Source organism: Glycine max, chromosome 12 (assembly GCF_000004515.6).
Source record: "Glycine max cultivar Williams 82 chromosome 12, Glycine_max_v4.0, whole genome shotgun sequence".
NCBI lineage: Eukaryota > Viridiplantae > Streptophyta > Magnoliopsida > Fabales > Fabaceae > Glycine > Glycine max.
The window spans coordinates 40,433,975-40,456,500 of record NC_038248.2 but is presented as its reverse complement, the minus strand read 5'-3'; the positions used below and the strand labels follow the sequence as shown (position 1 = coordinate 40,456,500).

The 22,526-nt window shown below is 32.8% G+C and overlaps 2 protein-coding genes and 1 pseudogene across 2 annotated transcripts; all 3 read left to right on the top strand.

Moving 5' to 3' along the window:
- The first annotated feature begins 3,506 nt into the window (after positions 1-3,506).
- Positions 3,507-8,226, top strand: LOC100808096 (tubby-like F-box protein 7). Its single transcript, XM_003540443.5, has 4 exons — positions 3,507-4,000; positions 5,104-5,191; positions 6,191-6,320; positions 7,460-8,226. The coding sequence occupies exons 1-4, from the start codon at positions 3,674-3,676 to the stop codon at positions 8,049-8,051; spliced, it is 1,137 nt and encodes a 378-aa protein (XP_003540491.1). The 5' UTR covers positions 3,507-3,673; the 3' UTR covers positions 8,052-8,226.
- Positions 8,227-12,188: 3,962 nt separating this feature from the next.
- LOC100781176 (dynamin-related protein 3A-like) lies at positions 12,189-16,024 on the top strand (annotated as a pseudogene).
- A 3,234-nt stretch (positions 16,025-19,258) lies between these two features.
- Positions 19,259-21,371, top strand: LOC100807565 (cytochrome c oxidase assembly factor 5). The gene is made up of 3 exons (XM_003540442.5): positions 19,259-19,436; positions 19,574-19,678; positions 21,046-21,371. Exons 1-3 carry the CDS (start codon positions 19,368-19,370, stop codon positions 21,085-21,087), a joined length of 216 nt encoding a protein of 71 aa, XP_003540490.1. The 5' UTR covers positions 19,259-19,367; the 3' UTR covers positions 21,088-21,371.
- The last annotated feature ends 1,155 nt before the right edge of the window (positions 21,372-22,526 follow it).

Sequence of the window (22,526 nt, the reverse complement as noted above, 5' to 3'; positions counted from 1 at the left end):
TATTCAAATGGTGTTACCGATAAACTGCTAAATCGTTCAACTAGCAAGTATGCAAAATGGTACTAATCATTCTTTGAAGACGACTAAGCCGCACCCCATTAACTAACGTCATCAACGATATATCAGACACACAGTCGGAAGCTAATCTACTCAACTAGTGCCCTAGGTGTATGTCAATTTCCAAAACGTGCCATTAAAAAAAAAATCTTTCTCAAAACGGAATACGGTTCTTCCGGAAGTCTTCTGGAAAAAGCTTTTTCCGGAAGAACAAATTTTGTTCTACCTGAAGAACCTTCTTCAGGAAACTTTCCGGAAGAACCTTCTTCTGGAAACTTTCCGGAAGAACCTTCTTCCGAAAGAACAACAATTTGTTCTTCCGGAAGAAGGTTCTTCTGGAAAGCTTCCGAAAGAAGGTTCTTCCGGAAAGCTTCCGGAAGAAGATTCTTCTGGTAGAACACAAATTGTTCTTCCGGAAGAACCTTCTTCCAGAAGATTTCCGGAAGAACCTTCTTCCGGAAGAAGAAATTATTTTTTTTAATGCAAGGACAATTTTGCCCATTCACCTAATTGCTGGGTGCACTAGCAATGTTGCTGGGTGCACCTAGCATGTCCCTTTATTTCACATAACAAATCTATACCCAAATGTACAAAAAAAGAAAACGTAGAGCGTGTGGACCAAAAACATCACAAAAACCAATGAAAGCCATGGGTGAAATTAAAATAAATAAAATTAGAGATAAAAGATCTGTCATGTTTGCTTGAGGGTTAGTGGTTACACACTCAAGTGCAACATTGGAATGAACAAAGGGGCTTCTTAAAAATAAAAGAAAACGAATATTGAGGCATAGATGAAAAACATTCAACTTTTTTTATACCGAGAATAAAAAATAAGGACGTTGCTGGCCGTATTCATTTTTTGAGCCATCCTTGGTCATATATTTAGCAGATCCGACAATAAAGACCCAAAATTGTTTAACTATTTGTGAACATAACAAACTATGCCCAAATGTACAAAAAAAAAACAATCAATAAGATTAGAGATAAAAGATTAATAAGATTAGAGATAAAAGACGTAGAGCGTGTTGACAAAAAACATCACAAAAACCAATGAAAGCCATGGGTGAAATTAAAATAAATAAAATTAGAGATAAAAGATCTTTCTCGAAAGAAATTTTTTTGCCATCTTACATTATTCTACTACCAAAAATAAACAATCAACCACACAAAAGCAGTTACGTACCTTAGTTTGCAGGAGAGAAAGCAAAAAGGAAGAAAAAAAAAAAACAGATTTTTATAAAAAAAACGTACAAGAACTTTGGGTTTTGAAAAAATTGTTGGATGCGTGTTGACCAAAAACATCACAAAATGTCCCCTATAAATAATTTCTACTACTCTCAATTATCAAAACATTATTTTCTTCTATCCATCCTTCTCTTCAACATACACAATGGAAAATGGCAAAGCCTTGTACGTTTTTCTGTTTACTTTGCTGTTAGGTTCGGTTCAAATTAAGTATAGAGAGCCAGAGACCAATCCCTTCCTATCAACTCCAACCTTGTCCCTTTTCGTCGCCTCTATCACTTGCCATGGCCTGGCATCCATGGCTGCACACACGAACTTGCAAGGTTCACTCATAATATTCCACCTTTCAGGAATAGTTGGATGTGAGGTACTCATGTGGGTTCTTCTCGCTGACATTTTGTGTTACTGTATGATCAACATGCTTGCTTCACTCGTGGCTTTCTTATGCTTCTTCAATGATATTCTTAACATCTTTGCTGATCATGAGATGCCAATTATAGAAATGCAGCCGCCCGAAGAAGAGGTGTAGTAGTATTTGTAAGAAAAGCCTGGTGTATGTGTATGTGCTTGTGTTCGTCATGTGACCCATCCAATAAATAAGTTGTGATTTTATATTATTAGTTCTGCTTGTGGGTAGTTTTCTTTATATATATATGTGTATTTATATTTACAATTGTCTTGATGGAATAGAAGGGGAAGTGAATTTTTTCTTGTTAATTGTCTCTTTGTTTACTTAATATTTACACCTACACGTTAACATTTTGTAACCTTGGTCTAGAATTGGTGTATGATGACCAATACTTGTACATAGGTTGAGATATTCTTTGCGTCGTATATATCAAAACATTACCTGTTTTGAGACACTAATGATTTTTAATAAATTCTAATTGATTATAAAAAAATCTTTAAAGGAAAGTCTCAAAACAGTGTCACTAACATTACTCTTCTATTTATGTATAAAGTCGAAAACTTCCCCTAAAAAGAAATGGTGACAAGTTTCACTACAGAAACAAAACTAGTATATATATAGTTATATGGCTTGGTTTAAGTATATTAAAAGTTTGACACTTAGTCCTTTAAGCAATGTTTGGGTCAGGTCCAAGCCTTTGGACAATCGCAGCTAAAGATAATACTTTATTTCAAAATTAGTTGATTTGATTGGAAAAGATTAATTAGATGTGAAATAAAAAATCTCATATATATCTATAATTAAATAAAAAAAACTATGATAAAATCATGTCAATCAATATTAGATTGTGTGATAGATCTCATGTACTTTAATTAAAACATTATGATCAACTCCCATTTGTTTTCAACATTATAATCACCTATAATTTAGTTTTCTTCTATTTACCTCTTTTTCCTAATGTTTTATTTTTTGCATTAATATTGATACACATAAATAATTTTCTTTCTCTTTTTTATTTTTTAATATTTTACTTTTATAAAAAGTGTTGTTCATTTGACCGCAAAATGAGTCAACCATACATAATATTAAGATTGATACAGTGCCTTGGTAAATTTGATTTGTCGGATCTTCTACATATTATTAAGTTTTCATTGAATCATATTTAAATTCTAATAAATCAAAATTTTAAATTGGATAAAATTAAAGAAAAATTCATTCTAAACTATCTCAATGAAATAGTTTGGGATGAATTACATGAATTTTATTTTGGATTAAAAGTGAAAGAAGGAAGAAAATATAAAGAAAAAGAAAAAATAGAATAAATATTACGAAAAATATAAGGAAGAGTGAAGAGAAAAAAAAAAGGTAACAAAAACTAGAAAAGAAGATAAATTGGTGTTAATTTATATGATTATTCCAACGAAAATACATGAATTCATTTAAAAGATCCTCTTGAAACACGCAAGATTCAACCAAGTGAACAAAACAGAATCCATGGTGTTTGGAAAAGAGAGGCAAAGAAGAAGTTAAAAACCGAAAAGCAAAAGAAAAAAGACTGTAATTCGCAATTACAGCACGAAGACAAGTTGTATCCCCAGTCAATAACACAGTAAAGATTTCGACAAAAGAAAAAGGGTAAATACAGCGTAGACCGAGTCAAATCACAACCCCATTTAATTCCATCAAAATCATCCCAAACACTTTTCAACCCATTCTCCTACCCTCACCCGCCCGTCATTCGGTGCACCGCAACCCTCTCTCACACCCTCCTCCTCACCTGCGGGTCACATTACCATCACCCCCATCACCCTCTTCCTTTTTTCTCACTCGTCTCTGTAAACCAAACACACCCTTCTTTCTCTCTCGTCTGTCTTTTTTTCTCTTTCTCTCTCTAGATTTTCTTTCTTCTTCTTCTTTATGAGCCCTAACTCGGGGCCCCATAGTCGTCGCTGCTAGCTAGCCATGTCGCTGAGGAAGGTCTTCCGCTCCCGCAAGTTCTCCAAATCGTTCAAAGAGGTGCTGCCGGCGGAGGGCGCCGCCGTCGAGGGCGGGGTCGCCGGCACCGTCGAGGAGGCGGCGAATGGGAATAATAATGGGTGGTCTAGCATGCTGCCGGAGATCCTCGGCGAGATCGTGCGGCGCGTGGACGCCGCCGAGGAGCAGTGGCCGAACCGCCAAAACGTCGTCGCCTGCGCGTGCGTCTGCAAGAGGTGGCGTGACATCACGCGCGAGGTCGTGCGTGTGCCCTCGCATACCGGGAAAATCACTTTCCCTTCGTGCCTTAAACAGGTTTGAGGTTTCCCCCTTCAAAATAAATTGGTTCTTTTTTATGTTTGAGTTTCTGGGAACGAATCATTTTCTTATTCTCTTTTTAATTTTTTAAATTCATTAGCTTTTTTATTGATATATGTGCCCCAGAAGAAAAAAGCCTAATGCTTTTTTGTTTTTTTCTCTCTCACGAAATTGGTTTTATTTTGTTGGGGATTTTTTACCATTTAATCTCTTGAGATTTTTTTAAGTATTTGTGGAATTGGAATTTGTTTGTTTGTGAGATCATTGGGTGGTTCAGTTTTGGGTAGTGAATGCTTTTGACGGTGGATTTTCATGTTGTTATAGGGATCAGCAGTGATTTGGGAACTATGTTTGTGTAACATATGATATAGAAGCAATTGGATAGTGCATGAAATTTGGATTGGTGCCCTATTGCTGCAAGAGAAACTGCAGTTGTTTGATAGAAAATAATGTTAAAGTGGACTTTTTTTATCATTCAGAATTAACTAAAGTGGGATTATTAACTTATTATTAGTTTGTGACAGTTTTTAGTAGTAAAGATGGAAGAATTGGGAATAGGGAACCATTTGTAGGGGGAAATTTTCAGATTCGCAGTATTGGTCATGTTTACTGTGCAGAAATGGGGTGGATGGAATTTCACCTAACTTTTAGTAGATAAGAATTATTCCTTTGCATGGTGTGTTTCAGCACTTTCGTCACTGCCTACCACTTGCTGAAGTGCGTGATGTTTTCTCTCTGTAGCTTTGCTCAATAAAGGATAGTAATTTATAGGGGATTTTGTAACCGGTTTAGAAATATGAACTGTTCTAAAAAACTAACGAGTCACACACTAAGCATAGCAATACTATCAATATGAAATGATTAATTTCATTTTTAGTCGATTCAATCTTATATAAAATTGATCATTTTGAAGAAATAAAAATCGAGTAATTTTTCATTGATGATGTTTTTTTATTCTTGTTATTCTTGTAATGACTTCATTGAAATTTTGACGAGCACTTTGTTTTGTTTTTTTAGTATTAATTGTTTATTTCGTATTGAATAAGGGAATTTGGGAGGGTTGGAATTTGACAATTTGGTTGTGTTTTGATGACCTGCAGCCAGGACCACGTGACGTTCCCCACCAATGTCTTATAAAGCGGAACCAGAAGACCTCAACGTTTTATTTATATCTTGCCCTTACACCATGTAAGTAAGTATTGTATTGGTAAAAGGTTTTAATTTTTCTTGTCTGTTCTGGAAATGGATGAATATGAATTATGGCGGAGTTGAATGATCTCCTGTGCTCTTTGGCTTGTCCTATGGAGTAGAGCGTTGACAATGCAAAGTCTAATGATATGCTTGTATAGACTAGATCTGGGCACGGGGCACTGTCTTATTATCGGTCAAGCATAACACCAGGCCTTTCTTGTTTGACTGGACATGTTTTTCTTTTGTGCTTCAAAGCCCCACAAGTTTAAATGGCTTTTTAGTTTGTTAACATGCCAATTGACTTCTATTTATATTTATAAATGTACATGGAAAATATTTGTGAAACTGCATGACTCTAACCACTTTGTTGACCGGACTAAGTCCAATATGATTAGATTTAGCCAATTTATGGAACTTTCATTGTGCAATTTATTCCTCTCAAGTAGTTTGATTACCCAAAAATAAGAAATGAGAGAAGCAAACAAGAGTTAGACTTATGTTTATGAACAATAACTGGAGGTTTTTTTCAGAGATAGAAGTGGAAGAAGGATCTATGACTTGTGGTGTGCTTGTGGAAATATAATGTAAGAAATATACATTATTTAAAGCAGCTTGAGAAGTTTCCTTTTTCAGGAAGGGATCGGTAGTAATAAAAGAGAAGGAACTATTTAAAGCAGCTTGGATACAGATTCTGATATTTTGGGAGTTAGATATATTAGTTTTGCAGTAAAGCATGGTGTCTAGAGTTGCATAATTCTTTCACCTTGGTATTCCAGCATCTTAAATTTCTTAGAGGTCTTGTAATAAATCAATGTAATTTGTAAAGTAGTTGATTGTAGCAATGTGTGGACTTTCAAATGATGATTGTCTCAATACTATAAGAAACATAATCTTGATCATAATGCACATATTTTGGTTTCTCTTTTAAGTTTTCTTGGATGTGCTTGAAATTTATGCCTCTTTATTGTTACTCTTTTCTCCCCCACCCATTGCCAGCATTCACAGATAAAGGGAAGTTTCTGCTAGCAGCTAGGAGATATAGGTGTGGTACCCATACTGAGTATATAATTTCACTTGATGCTGATGACTTATCCCAAGGAAGCAATGCTTATGTTGGAAAGCTAAGGTAAAGCTTTCTTCCCATAGATAGAAAAAAAATTCTGCTTATGGTGAGGTATAGACATCTAGTATTTGTAAGATAATGCCATTATTTGCCCCTTTTTTTCGGACACACACATTTAGTGTTTTCAAAATGCGTTAGCTTGGAATTACCTTTCCAGTGAAACGTAACCTTTTGTTTTCTCTTTTGCGATTGAATTAGTGAGAACTATAACTTTGTTTCTACTCAATCACGAAACTATTAAATGAGTTATAGTTTGTGTTTACCCTTTACCAAGCTGTGACTACAAGTATAAGAAAAATTTATAATATGAGCTTATGTTGCGTTTTATTTGGTTGAGCAATGAGCATCTGAATGGCCTGTCTGAATTGCATCCTCCTGTCTCTTGCCAAACCCCTCTTCAACTAAAAAAGAAAAAGAAAATACCCATAAACATTTGAAGGAAATAAAAATATATGAAGACTGCTGCTCTAAATTAAACCTTTGCTTGTGGCAGAAAGGGAAAACGTCCCATTTGCTTATGTGCAAGAGTCATTCAATGCCATTTATGGTATAAGCAGCAGGGGTCCGAATAGGTTGACTGTGGTGCTGTTTTAAGATCAAAACCGCACTAAAAAGGATCTAGAATAGCCTGTCCGACTTGCATCCTCCCATCTCTTGCCAACTCCATCTTCTACTAAATAAAGAAATAGAAAATACCCATAAACATTCGAAATAAATAAAAATATTTGATGACTGCTGCTCTTAAATTAAGCAACTGATTTTAAAAATTTGAAACTATTATAATTGATGTTGGTTTACAGTTTGTTTATTTGTCTTATGTAAAACTACCGTGAATTATCTCCCTTATTTATATCTTATGCTGAATTAAAGGATTGCTTTACTAATCCTTTAAACCCTCTTAGTCTCATACAAAGAAAAAGCATTTAATGTTAGTGTTGGTCAATTCTTTTGCTGCTTGTATTGACACCTATGTTGAAAAACTGTTAATAGCTTGGAGATTGTTAGTCTCTTCACACACACACACACACACACATATATATTCTTTTTTTAAAGAAAAACTATGCATGTGAATACATAGTCAATCTTTTGCTGCTTTTCTTGAGTATCTACCAATGACAACTTTGTTGCTGAAATCTCCACAGCTCGGATTTTCTTGGCACCAACTTCACAATTTATGACAGCCAGCCACCCCATAGTGGTGCAAAACCATCAAGTGGCAGGGCCAGCCGTCGGTTTGCCAGCAAGCAGATAAGCCCGCAAGTTCCTGCAGGTAATTTTGAGGTGGGGCAGGTCTCCTACAAGTTCAACCTTTTGAAATCAAGAGGGCCAAGGAGAATGGTTTGCTCATTGAAGTGTCCTGTAACTCCTGTCTCACCAACGAGTGGAAGTTCAGATAGCACGCCTGTCAATGGCCATAAGATGCACGATAAAGAACAAGCTGCATCTGGCTACACAATCTTGAAGAATAAAGCTCCAAGGTGGCATGAGCATTTGCAATGTTGGTGCTTGAATTTCCACGGCCGTGTGACGGTGGCCTCGGTGAAGAACTTTCAGCTGGTTGCAACAGTGGACCAAAGCCAACCAGGAGGGAAAGGAGATGAGGAAACAGTTCTCCTCCAGTTTGGTAAAGTAGGGGATGATACTTTTACCATGGATTATAGACAGCCCCTATCTGCTTTCCAGGCTTTTGCCATTTGCTTAACTAGCTTTGGCACTAAACTTGCTTGTGAGTAATATAATTTTGGTGTCACTGCTTATTTATTCCGTGGATGGATGTTTTAAGTGAATAGTTGTTTTCTTTTTTACTCGGCTTTAAGTCTACAATTTGATTGCAGGAAGCTTGTTGTAAATGTTATATCATCAATAGGACATGACATCTTCCATAAATCAAATATATTGCCTTATTCAAGCTTTGGTCCATTGATTTTATTTCAATTCACGTTGGTGTACACATGTTATGGCAGTTTTCTAAGCTCGGTTTCTTGTGATTGGCTAAACACCACGTACTTAGTTTGTGATTCTATTTTTCTGGTGAAACAGATTAGACTAGGGAGGATGGCATATCAATATTTAATTTCTGTTGTTGACATATAAATCGTCACACCAATGAAATAAACGTTTATTAATTATCAAGCTTTTTTTCTTGGTATCCGGCACCTTGTGCTTTGGTGTGGATTATGACGGACCAGCAATAAAGTTCGAAAGGTTGAATTGCATGTGGATTGTTCTCGACCAGAAAAGACATTTTATTAAGCATATCTAAGTTGTGTAGTCTAAACTAGTAAGCAATAACTACTTTATATTTAATTAATTGTAGAAAGTTTTGTATCAATTAATAATGTGTTATAAATAGCATTAGGATTCTGTCAAAAAAAAAAAAATCTATGCCATTATGATGTGGTATGATTTTACAGACAACTTTATCCTTTGAGTATGAGATGGGAGATTTGGTTTTTAAGTTCATAATTTATTTGTATCGAATAATATTTGTGGAGAAAGGATTAAATGGATTTTAATATCTAAAAAGATCAGGGGTATGATTTTGAGGTTCACATATGCATGAAGCAAAAAATATATTTGTAGAGGTCTAAAAGAATTTCAATATTTTAAAGATTAGTCATTAGTTTCTGACTTAGGGATGTTTTGGATTTACTTAAAAAAATGTGTTATTTATATTGTTTCTTAGTGCATTCTAATTTAGATAATTTGAGATTTTTTTTCTTCAAAAAACTGAGTTGGTAATTTTTTTTTTCAAAAAAATGTTAACTTTTAATACTGTATACAATTATACATTATACAACATGGATAACTTTGTGCAAAGATTTCTAATGATTGAAGCTGAAGCTACATCAGCTGCTTTATGAATGACAATGGATAATGGATTAGTTGTGGCATAAATGATGTGTAAATCGTCCATGTCCTGTTTATTCTCTTCTAGTAACTTTTTTTTCTTCTTTTGATTGGGGCCATTACCTTGCTTAAGTGAAAAGTAATTTAAATGTTAGGTCCCACCATTTAAATTTGAAGGTGAATCCAATTAATGAACCAAATCGGTTTAGCAAAATGTTTCACATACAAGAGATGAAGAGTGACATTTACAGGTAGATATTTTGTCGGATTCAATTTCTTAGGTAGCTACTCGGAGATTTGCTGTCTTCTGATTTGATTGCAAGGTGATTCTATTGTAATTGTACTGTCACGGCTGGTCACCTTATTTCATTAGGTAGTTCATCTTTTGTCATTAATAATTAGTATTTATCATCACATAATGTTCTATCATTTCGAATGATTCTCTTTATATATGCGCGTTTCCATATATAGCAGTTAAAGTGTGATTAAAACCCTTAAAAAAATGTGCTTTAGTGATTTTATTAAAAAAAATCGAAAGGAGATTTTACTAAATTTTAAGTAAACAGGTTTCGATCATAATGTTTTTTTTTTAACAATCGGCTAAGAGCTGCTAAAAGAATTTGCTTCAAGATTTATATATTTTTGGTTGAATATACTAGATTTTGAAACAAGATAAGTTTTTTAAAATAAATAAATCTTGTTTTTCCTTATCCTTAATGTCGATTAACAAACATATATGGTTAACACATTTTCTTAAATTGATAATATTTGCTTTGCGAATTTGGTAAATTAAATTTTACGTTTGTTGTCACATCATTCCTTTTCCTTAAGGTAGTATGATGGCCATGGTTTCATGTTTCAACTTTTGTGTCAAATCATAATTAAAATGATTATCCTTCATTTGTAGGTATGTATGTTTTCTGGAAATAATAATAGCGAATTCTTTTCTAAATTAATTGATTGAACAAATCCAATCTTGAATCAATAGCATCATTTTTTTTTTACAATAATAGCTTCATTGGTTAATGACTAATATATTTCTCAAAATATTTATTGTAATCAAACCTTTCAAAATATTTTTAATTCAAAAAACAACAGGCTACAAATTAGCCAACTAGACGCATGTTAACATGGGCCAAATAGATAAGTCCAGTTTAGTCCCATGATTCAATGATATGGCTTGAGCTTCTGTTTCTGCCATCATCACAATTTATTTATTTTTCTTACTTTTTGTTATAACTAGTTTGAAAATCTTTTGAATTTTGACTTAAGATTAAATCCTCATTCCTTAAGTCCTTGCTTATGCAAAGGACTCCACTACTAGCTAGCACATTGTCACTTCACATTGTTGCATAAACTTAATTAAGAGAGAAAAAAGCCATCACAAAGTCCATATGTTTTTAGATTCCAAATAAAAATGGTACCTGAAAATTCCCTCAAAAATCAAGGAATCAGGTGCTGCGGCCATGGATGGAACCAAGAAATAAAATTGAATTTCTACGATTCATCTATCACATGGTACCTGAGATGCTCTAAATATTCTTCAGTTGAAGAGTATGTGTAATTACAAACAACAAATACACATATAAACTAATGAGAAAATGAGTTATGTATTCATAATATAATTTTTTTTACACAGTTACTTATAATTATAATATATCATTTATAATAAATTTATTAAATTTTAAAATAATTATCTTAAAGTAATTTAAATTATGATTTATGAATGAATATAAATAATAGTATAAAATTATTTTATAGTGTCAGCAATAAATATTAAACTTTAAACTAATTAAATGGAGCGAGTTTTAACTTAAGTTTGCATGCAAATATAGTGATACACTCACTGGCGGATGCACTAATAGCCTTATGGGGACCACAAGTAATTTTTTTTACTTAAAGATTTTCAATAAAAATAAATTTGCCTCCACAAAAAAAATAATTATTGTCCCCATAAGATAATTTTTTTTAAATGAAGGTAAAAAGTTATAAGAGATAAAAGAGAGAATAAATTAAGAAAAAAATGTTATGCACTAACAAAGTAAAAAGTTTTATATAACTATCCAATCATAACCTATCATGTATGATAAGTTTATTAACTTTTAAAATAATTATTTTAAAATAATTCAAATGATGATTTGTGATTGAATGATAGTGTAAAACTGATTTACATTATCGGTGAATAGACATTAAACTCATAAATTAATATGTGTACAAGGTAGTTGTAATTTATACAAACTTAGGCATTTTAGAAAATTTTGTCATGAAATTATGTCTTTCGTAAATATTTATACTATTTTTTTAGGGGTGAGTATAAGAATTCAGATCCAAATACGTGGATTTACCTGTTAAGCCTGCGGACCTTACGAATAATTGACCTCTTTTTTTAAAGCCCACATAGTTATATCAAGTTTTTGAGTTTGACTTATTAAACCCACCGACCTAGCGAACTTTATTCGTGGACTACTTCTTTAATCCGTCCAAGTTCAATGTGCAAGTATTATTAATTTGTTATGTTAAATTTTTTATCTTTAATTTAGGTTATTATTGTTAATTTGTTATGTTTAAAATGTTGATATATTAACCAAGTATTTGGGCACAAATAGTTAATGTGGTGAAGTTAAGGTCGAATCGTTCAGGTAGTATTTGAGTTTGATCTTTAACGAAAATAATTCTTGGTCATGTTTTAGTTACCTCCTAGCCGAATTCTAGATTAGTCAGGGTTCCTTTCTCCTGATGAACTAGAAAATTAAGACAAAAAATGTTGATATTTATTAGGGTGATAGATATTTGCTTAAAAAATAATTCAATTTTTTCCTTCTAATGTTATATATTTTCACTTTTTAAAAAATATTTATTTTATAAAAAATATTTTTTCAAATTAGCATTTGGACGCGTGGAATTGTCCTTTATCCATAGACTTTTATGGACCGAATATAGACCCTAAAAAAATAATTTACTCTACAGACCGACCCTATTCAACTTGTCTAAAATGCATGTTCCACGTAACTTAATGCTATCATGAAGAAGGTGGATCCGTGTGAAGACCTGACCGATGATGACATCCTTACTCTCATATGCTACTGGACCTAAATCAAGAGCATTTGTTCAAGATGTATGTCTTTGTAAATGTTTTGCTATACTTTGTAAATCCAAATTCATATAGAATATGTTTATAAAATTCTACTCCATAACATGTTTATCAATTTATTTGCTTGTAATCAGGTGCCATTTGAAGTCCTTGTGCAAAGGTAAATATCCCGTCTATTAGATTCAAGTCTTCAATGTGCCAGGTTTATATACAATGAATTAATAAAGGTTGGAACAGCTTAAAGCTTGTCATCTCAGTTGTCTTGCTATATCAAGTATGTGCTTAAATAAATTCCCTTCTTTACAGACCAGCCGTTGCTGTATGGTGACTGAACTGCAGCGATTCCCTTGTGAAAGCGCATGGATGAAGTTGTAAGAAAATTTTTAAAAGAAGACCTTAAACCCTTGGAGAGCAATATTGCACACTTCATAGAAATTCAAGTATGCTGAAATTTAACTTGTTTGAAGTATAAATGTATACTTTCTCCATCCTCTACCTATCTTCTATTGCATCAAAAGAGCTGATCAAAATTTGGTTGTTGGGTCAAAATTTGGTTTCTCTTAACTCATACCCGAATTGTGTTTTAAGTCATATCTGAATTTCTAGCTAGTCTGAAACTGATAGAAGTTTCATTCTTGATATTGCTCAGTTTTTAATTGAAATCTTGTACTCAACTCCTTGATTTTGTCAGGTTAAATTATTCATTTGGTTCTTATAATTTCATGATTCTTATTTTTTTAGTTCTTATAGTTTGAAAATGATCTTTTTAGTCCCTATAATTTACATTTTAATTCTCTTTTAGTCCTGTAATTTTGAAAGCAATTTTTTTAATTCTTTCATGATTTTTATTTTTTTAATTCCTATAATTTTCAAATTATAAGAAGTAAAAAAGAATTAAAATACAAATTATAAAAACTAAAAATAATATTTTTAAACTATATGAACTAAAAAAAAATTAAAATATAAACTATGCGGACTAAAAAGATCACATTCAAACTATAAGAACTAAAAACGTAAAAATCAAGAATGTATAAAAACCAAATAAATAATTTAACCATTTCCTTAATATTATTCCACATAACAGAATGAGAAAATTATTTACAATGAAGTTGTTATGAAGTGATGTTGTTGGTGGGTATGTCGAGGCTTCATTTCTTAGAATGTATCTCCCTTTTAACTGATGGGGTTGGGATTTCTTAAATTTCATCAGCACTGAAGTGAGTTTACGTTATTCTTGTTTAATTGACTGATCGGGCTTTGGATGATGTGTTAAAACATTAGTGAATGTTGTTCTATCTCTTCGAATAAAATGGAAAAAGCATCTCAATTTTAAGGATATTCATAAGATTTTGGTGTCTAATAGAAACCATTGGTGTGCCATAAGTCAGCCGGTCAGCTTATTCGTGTCAATTGCGATGGTCAATCTTTCTATAACTGAATCATGAATTTACATGTCCTTGATTTCTTATTTATACTACTCAATTGTGCAGATGTACTACAAAAACACTTTCAACCCAAATTTTATTGGTGGAAGAAAGGCATTCGAAGTTGCAGTGCAGCAGACCCAGTCTTCTAGGTTGCTCTACCAGTTTCTAGGCAGAAGGTATACTTATTATGAGATCTTACTCCAAATATGCCCCATGTTTTTCATTTAAGATATGTATTCTAATTTATGTCATTGCCAGCCTTTCTTTTCTTTCAACTTTCTTAATAATCTTCTATAGCATGCTCTGGAGTCTGAGAAGGGATCAGCCTCTGAAAGAAGTGTTAAGTCTTGGGTTATTCTTGCTAGACGAGCTAATGGAGTAGTTACTGATTCGGTTTGCAATTGTATACTGTTTAATTGATAAAATATTTCCTTATATCTTAGTGGGAATCAAGGTAAGGGCTAAATTTAGCACCTCACTGTTATTACTCTATAAATGACAAATAGGGTGTCCGTGCTGCATCAGATGTTGAAAGAGTTGTACCCTCTGGTAAGTTGTATATTCTATTTAATGCTTTGATTCATTTGCATTTATTTTATTTATGCTTATTAAGATTTTCTTTTGTTTCTCTTATCTTAGTCAAGTGATTTTCATGATCACTGCAATTTATTATTGTTTTGAGATATTTACTTTTAGTGCTTGGTGTTTTTTAGGAAACAATGGTGGATCAAGTTGGGGTATCTCATCCCTTTTTGGTGGAGATGATAGCCGTATGACTGTGAAGGAGAATATAGCTAGTAAACCACATACTGAACAACCAGTTCACAGCAAGGAGCAATCATTCTCTACGATCCATTTGAGAGAGGTATATATATGTGACATGTATATCATCAGCTTTATCATGTTCCTTAGGTATAAATTTCATATTGTGCTTTGGTTTTTGTAGCCACCTCCTATCTTGAGGCCGTCTGAGAGCAATTCAGAGACAGATGTTATTAAAATAACAGCAAATAAGTTGCTTCTGAGATCATACTACGACATTGTCAGAAAAAATGTTGACGATACTATACCCAAAGAAATTATGTATTCCTTGGTGCTTTACTGCCTCATCCTTCTTGTAGGATTTGCAAAGTGTTGCATCATAAATTAATTAAAAGTAGTAATCTCTTGCTGTCTTTATTCTTTTGCTAACATGCATTTAATAAATACCGGTGACTGTCATTGACTAACATATAGTTGTTTTTTTTAAAGGAGGTAACATATAGTGGTCGTGGCAGTGACGTGTTAATTCATTCTGATGTATATTTCTCTGATGTTGATTGCTGATTGTATTTTGTATGTTAAAATTCAAACCAGATCGAGACAAACTGTTTGAAGAGTTGTTACAAGAACCAGATGAGATAGCCATGAAAAAGCAGTGCTGTCAAGAACTTCTCCAAACTTATCACTAGGCTTTTAGGGTTGACGGTCCTAATACTTTTAATTGGCTATGACTTATACCAAATTTCTGTGTTACTTTACATGGCATGTCTGGTTACACTTTATTTAAATTAGTTGCTTTATCACGGTGGATATGTTTGCAATCTTTGTTGCTCCTCTAGTTAGAGTAGGTTATTATTGTAAGATGTAAGAAACATAAATCCTAAGCCCTAACCCTAACCATGCAGGAATGGTCAAAATTAAAAGTTACGTGACCAGTTGAGAAAGTTATCTGACTTTATGTTTTAATCTTAATAATCCATGTAACATTGAATAGTCGTCGAGATGCATTCCTCACTTACCCAGAAAACAACTGCTGTAATTTGATTCTTGATTCTAATTGGTGATTTCTTACTATATTTGGTTCTCAGGTACTGTAGTCAGTACTCACCCATATATATTCTCTTTGAAACATTGCTTTTTCTGTGAATTGCAAGTCAATTGCAAGGGACAAGGATGCTTCTTTTCTACATGCATGCTTTTGAGTTGTCACCAATGCTGAGTCGATTTTCTTCTCATTACTTCCAGATGTATATGGTCCAAGATTTATTTATTTGGTCTAGCTTTTCCGCCCAATAACACCTGTAACATAATATAATATATAGCCACTCTCTTATAACTATATTTTGTCTTGGTGGGAATTGGAGGAACTGCCTCTGGAAGCTGAAACAGTTGAAAATGGATACAATTTGCCTGAAACAACTTGTGTGCCTGTTATTCATGGATTACCAACACCATCCATGTACTCTACAAGCAATGATGGAGACGACTATTATGCAGCTTCTCCGAAGTACCCAAAGTCAGATAGATTCCAATGGAAGCAGAAGGCCGTTCATGTCAGGTTTTTATCCTACGGTTGATGGATGAGCTAGGCTATAACTATTAGCTTTTGAAAATCACATCCGAAACAAAATCAAATCCAAAACGTGAAACCAAATATGCTAGCATGAAATTACTCTATGTGACTAAAATGGTCTTGAATGTTGGCCATTGCATTCTCTACATAAGTTCACTTTTTCTTCCCATAGCATTGGCATTATATTACAAGACTCTAGAGCAAGAATAATAGGAGCAGGTGATCTTCGACATTTTTTAGAATCTGCTTTCTATATATTCATGTGTATGACCTAACCTTTTTTTGGTTAGTAAGATATTTTTGTTATCAATTGACAATTATGTAGTTCGAGTTTTTTTTCTTTAGTCGAATTGGTTTTGGAAGTAATAGGAGGACATATTGGCTATATGAATTTGCAAGCAATATGAATTAACAATTTTAGATAAGATGTCGATTTCCCTTGTGATTTTTATTTACATTATTATTATATTAGTAAGATTAAATTTATGAGTTTTTATTAAACGACATAAATTGTAGTTCTTATTTAATGAATTCTACTATTGATAATAAAAATTTCACCTAATAATAATAAAAACTCATAAATTAAATAATAAAAATTAATTTAGAATAAATTCACGTAATTTTCATTTAATAAAAAAATTATATTGATAATAATATAGAGGAAGGTTGTCAAACTCGTGATTCTACATAGAATCGTAAAAACTCCGTAAATCGTAGAATTGTAAGAATTTACTCAAATAAAAAAAATATATTAATAAAAATACAAGTGAGCTGAAACTAGAGATGTTTTGCATACTTCAAAATTGTCAAAGTAAAAGAGTTGAACTGCCCTGCATTGTGGTGTGTTCCAGCTTGTATTGATTTTATTAAAAAATAAAAGGGCAACATCAAACATGTATGTTTCACTATGTGTAGCGTGTGTACAGTGTACTAGTACTGGAACAAACAAGCTGATTATGGTTACAGAATGAAGTTCCCTTTCTATACATATCCCTTATATATTACTAGAACCACAATCAGTGAACTTTGTAAATCATTCCTTTTAATGCAACCATGTTTAGGAAACCAAGAAGGAATGGTCCCAAAACATCATATGCAAATAACAAGAAAACAAAAACTTTCTTTCAGTTTGTGTGAATGCAAACAATTTGATCTAACCAGAGTTGTTCAAATGAAAGCTACAACTAAATCAGACTACGTGGTTTTTATGTTCAACTAATCTTAGAAAATTCTAGGCAGGAGAAAGTTTGCAAGATTTTGACAATTTAGTTTTCCATATGATATATGGTGGGCTGACTGCCATATCAATGCTTTTTAGCTAAACAAAAGATAATCACATATGTATTTGATTACGAACAAAGATTATGGTGGACTAACACCGACGATTAGAGAATTCACATATGTATTTGATTATGAACAAAGATAATCACACAAAAATCATTAAAATCGAATGCATCTAAGTAGTGGAAGATGCACAATTAAAATCGAATCACACAATCAACGAAGATGCACAATTAAAATCGAATCACACAAAAATCACTAAAATGCTCACTGTTAGGTCAACAGTAAAAAAACTAAAAACCAAGACCTCACACTGGAAGATGCACAATCAACTAAAGGCATCTAACAGCTCATGAGAAGCCTTGTAGTTGCAGGGGAAGGGAACACCACGATGCGAGTTAGGTCATGAAAGGAGAGGACTCATAGGAGAAATTACCTTAACGTCATGACGTGAAGCAAAGCTTGGAGCGCGAGTGAGGACTGGCAAGGCAATGACGATGACAGAGGACCAGCGACGACGAGGATTGCGACTGAGGGCCAGCGATGATGATGCGAGTGAGGGGCGAGGGCTTTCAAAGCAGAACAACGGTGAGTAGCTCAGCTTCAAAACGACGTTGTTTTGAAAATTTCGTAAACCCACGGACTCGTCGCAGACTCATGAGTCTACCTAAACTCGCCCGAGTCTGCGCTAAATCGGACGAGTCTACTCCGATTTCGATTATATTTCCGATTCAACTCGTCGACCCTTGGTGGAATCATAAAATCGTACGATTTCACGAGTTAAAACACGATTTTAACAATCATGATATAGAGTATACTTTTTTTTATTCTTTTTCAATTTTATTTATTTTTGAATCGTAATATAGAGTATATTAACTAAAAAAAAAACCAAACTGAAAAGATAAAATTAAAGAACCAAATTACCAACTTTGCGTCCTTTAGTTAATTGAGAATTGAGATTAGTTTTAAATTCAACCTCTCGACACTAGAGCGACAACTTCATATCCTCGTTGCTGAAAGATGTGAGTTAGGAATAATAATAATACAAGAGAATTAGGTATATTCGTCTGAGAAATGTTTATACGATAACTCATGCAACAAATTATATAAGAAAAAAATATATAATGCATATTATGTTTGAAATATATTCAGCATCAATTCCTCATATTAAAATCACATGATCACCATGAAAACTAGAAACAACTACATGTTACTTTATTTTCAGCTTGGGAATGAACACAATTTTGGCTTAACGCACTACTACCGAAAACATGCATATAAGAAAAAAATTGTGATGGAGAGACATAAAATCTTGTATAAATAACACAACTCTATTCATTTTTATATTTGTAATTGTACGTTATAAAATACTTGTAGGTAGCAATCTTATCACCCATATTCTTATTTGTCAGATGCTTAAATACTATTAATTGAATTCATTATTTATATTTTAGTTAACTCAAATATGCTATCCCATAAATCTGCTTATTTGATAAATTGGTAAAACATTATTGTTATTATAATGTTAACATTAACCTTGAAAAATGAATAAAGTATAATATATAATATATAAAAATTTAAATAAAAAAATGTTATATATTAATATAAAATAATTTTACATTATCATTGATAAAAAAATTGTTTACATTGATTATTTTAAAAGTCATATTAATAAAAAAATTGTTTACATTAATTATTTTAAAAGTCATATTAATAAACATGTGATTGGATTATAGTGTAATTGTTAATTTTTTTACACGGACAACCATTAAACTCAACTTAAAGTTATAGAAAAATAATTAATTCTTAGAAATTACAAAACTAATTAATTAATTAAATTAAAAATTGAATTCGGATCAAAATATTATTTCCTAAACTGCTCGTGACTGCAATCCGGGCCGGGTTGAAATTTGCAAGGAGCCCTTTTTGTAAGTGTTAATCCCTAAACCCAAAAAAAAAACCTTTTTTTGGGAATTTCTCATTAGAAATGAAGATGGAGGAAAGTTCGTTCCTTTCCGTGAAGAAAAGGTGGTGCAAGGTAAAACCTTTGTGCCTTTAAATCCTCAATGTCCAAGTCTTGCAAAGGGTTGGCCATGGAGCTAGTCAAGTGTCTCAGTGAATCTGATTGTGTTAAGGTTCGGTTTTGGTGATTTGTATGGCTTTGTTGGATTTAAAAATAAATGATTTTTTTGTGTGATTTGTGCAGAAATGATTAATCTTGAATGTTGTGATGACGTTGGCTTTGTGTGTGTGTGTGTGTGTTGGAGAATAGGTTGAGAAGAGATCATATAAGGAATGTGTTGGAGAGAAGAGTCCATGTATACCAAGTGAGTGTGTTGGACTCAGGGAAACCTATTTCAATTGCAAGAGAGGCCAGGCAAGTGTTTACTTTTTTAACTTGATCATGGTACCTTCTATGTGATTTCAAGTGTTTTGGGATATCCATTTTATATGAAATTGTCTTGCAGCTAATGCTAGCATTTACTTTAGAGTTTAATTTTAACACCCAGTAAATTTTGCATTGTCAATTAATTAAAACCAGCAATTTTCAATTATATTACAATTCAGTATTCAGTATAGTAGGGCAATGTATTTCAATTAAATAGTTTACTTTAAGCTTGAAGCTGACAAATGAATGAATGCTGAATGTTTCGTGATGGCCTGATGGGGTATTGCTATTATCATCTCTTTTTTTCTTTTTGTGTGTGTGATGAAATGTATCTTTATAGCATGTAAATGGACTTCCACCAAATTATCTGGCTGCTAATTTTTAAACTATTGCACCACAGAATATTACAGAGGTGTCGGTAACTGATATATGGTTGTAAGTATGGAATTGAAAAGTTGGTAAGGCAAATTAATCTAGGTCCCAGGTCTTTTTGGAGAAAATAGGAGTGAGCAAGCATTGGGGGTCCACTAGGTAGAATGAAATGAAATCAAATAACATTATACTTGGGGACAAATGACCGCAGTTAATTTTTTATTGTTTTTTTTAGTTACCATCTTGCTTTAACTTTCAAAGGTAGAGGAAGACGGCGTTATGATTACTGAAGGGTGGTGGTTCTTTTTTCTGGCGGGCAAGGGAATTTTCTGAAATCCTCTTTAAAACTGGTTGTTATATTCATGATGTGTGGCCTTGAGTAAAAGAGTTTTGAGCAAGGAGCTTTTTACTTGACTGTGCAAGTGTTGAAAAGGTTTGATGGTTAAGCTTGTAAAGTCAGTCTATAGAATATGATCTGTCTTGTGTCTTTTTATGATCTCTTGCTCGTCTTCATGGATGATCTTGAAATGTTAGCATGTTCTTTATGATACCTGAGGATTTTAAAACTCGGTAAGAATTCTCAATTTTACATCTGATGATTGTGCATGATTAGCGTTTAAACTAACAAGTAACAACCAACCAGGTATTGTTCTAGTTCATAATTGAATTCAACAAGTTTGTTCATGAACAATTGTATCTGTTAGTAGCAATGCTCACATGTTGCAAGCTCATTTTGTATTATTAGGCCTTCATGATGAGCATTTCTAATAAAATTGGTCTGCAATAAATCATAACAAAGTGACTAAGATTTCTTTAACGATCCATTTAGCCATCTTCATTGCAAATAGTATAAGTAGTAGGGCTGGGAAAACCAATGGTAAAAATGTATGTAGTTGAAGAAGATGATGAATAAATTTAAGTTCATATGTAAGTTGTGATATTAAAAATTAAACAGCTCTTTTTTCTTTTGGCATTCTTATCAGGTTGACATGAGAGCTAGGATTCGTGGAAACAAGGGCTATTAATGATCTCATCATACATTTGAAAACTCTGAAGTTGTTCTGTCCAGTTGAGGTTCTTTCAATTTTTAGCTCAAGACGAAGTCAACAAAAGTAAGAGATGAGGGTGAATCAGAGAAATGGGAGGCCTTGTTAGTTGTTTGATTTGATGGCATTGTAAGCTACACATGCTCATGACAGCAACAATTTTGCTTTTAGAGAGATCATTAATATATACTCTATTTAGTATTAACATAGTAGTGCATGTACATTCACCTACATTCTTGAATGACACTTTCCACTTCCTCTTATGATAGTTCCTCTAAGGGTGAGGCTTGTAGGATGCTCTAAGTGATAGTTTCAAGATTTGTTTGTCATAATTCATGCATCTCCATTTTTTATACAGTATGGTCCCTCTACTTACCTCTCCATAATTCCTGAACACTTCCTTTCTCAAGATAAAGAGCATTAAAAAGGGGTTGTGGAGTATTGGCTCTCTAGTATTGACACTTTAGAGTTTTCTCAACTTTCCAATTTGTTCTTAATCTTTTAAAACAAAATTAATATTTATTTAAGTTTACTTTATATGTTATATGCAGTAGTTCTAAACAAAGTAAAATAAAATATTTAATTAATTTTATATTAAATAAAAATATTTTTAATTATGGTGTCTTTATTTGATTAATTTTTAATGAGTAAATCACTAACTTAGTCTTTGAAATTAACAAAATGGTCCTCGAAAGTGTAGACCATCTATCCATTTAGTCCCTCCATTAATGTCATCTAACATTGTTAAGTAGCTACCAGCCAACTAGGCACAGACAATTTCACATGGACAAAAATGACCTAAACATTGGCAGAAAAACGACGGTTTTTTCCTTCACTACATCTTGGTTCTTCTTGTCAATTAATTTTGCATTAGTCTTTTGATCTACCATCAAGGAAATGTCATCATAATACCCTTGAAACCTAGTTGTGTGAATTAAAATTGCTTTCATAGTTTCATCGCTATTCTTGACATGTATTAACATTTTAAACCTTTTCACAAAACTATGTTAATAGAAGTTTTGCTTGAGGTTTCCATTTGATGGATTCATGTTAAGTGGATGACATAGTTGCTCGTGATTCTTTATGCAAGAGCAATTGAAATGTTTGGCTGTAGAGAAAATATTCTAGAAAAAGAAAATGAGCACAAGTTTTTACAATTGGTAGATAAAATGTTAAATGGATTCATAGAACTTTTTTCTTCGAGGCTTCTACAGCAACAAGTTTGGAGCTAATATTTTGAGCCTTTCATACAATATTGTGCATCTACTGGAAATTACCAATGTGGGTTTCATTGCAAAGGATCTAGGCCTCCTAACCAACTATGGTAGGAGGCAGTGAAAACAATTATTTTCAATCAATAATGGAAGTGCTTATAAATGCTATTGCTTATGCTTACAACTTAGAGAAGAAAAACTATT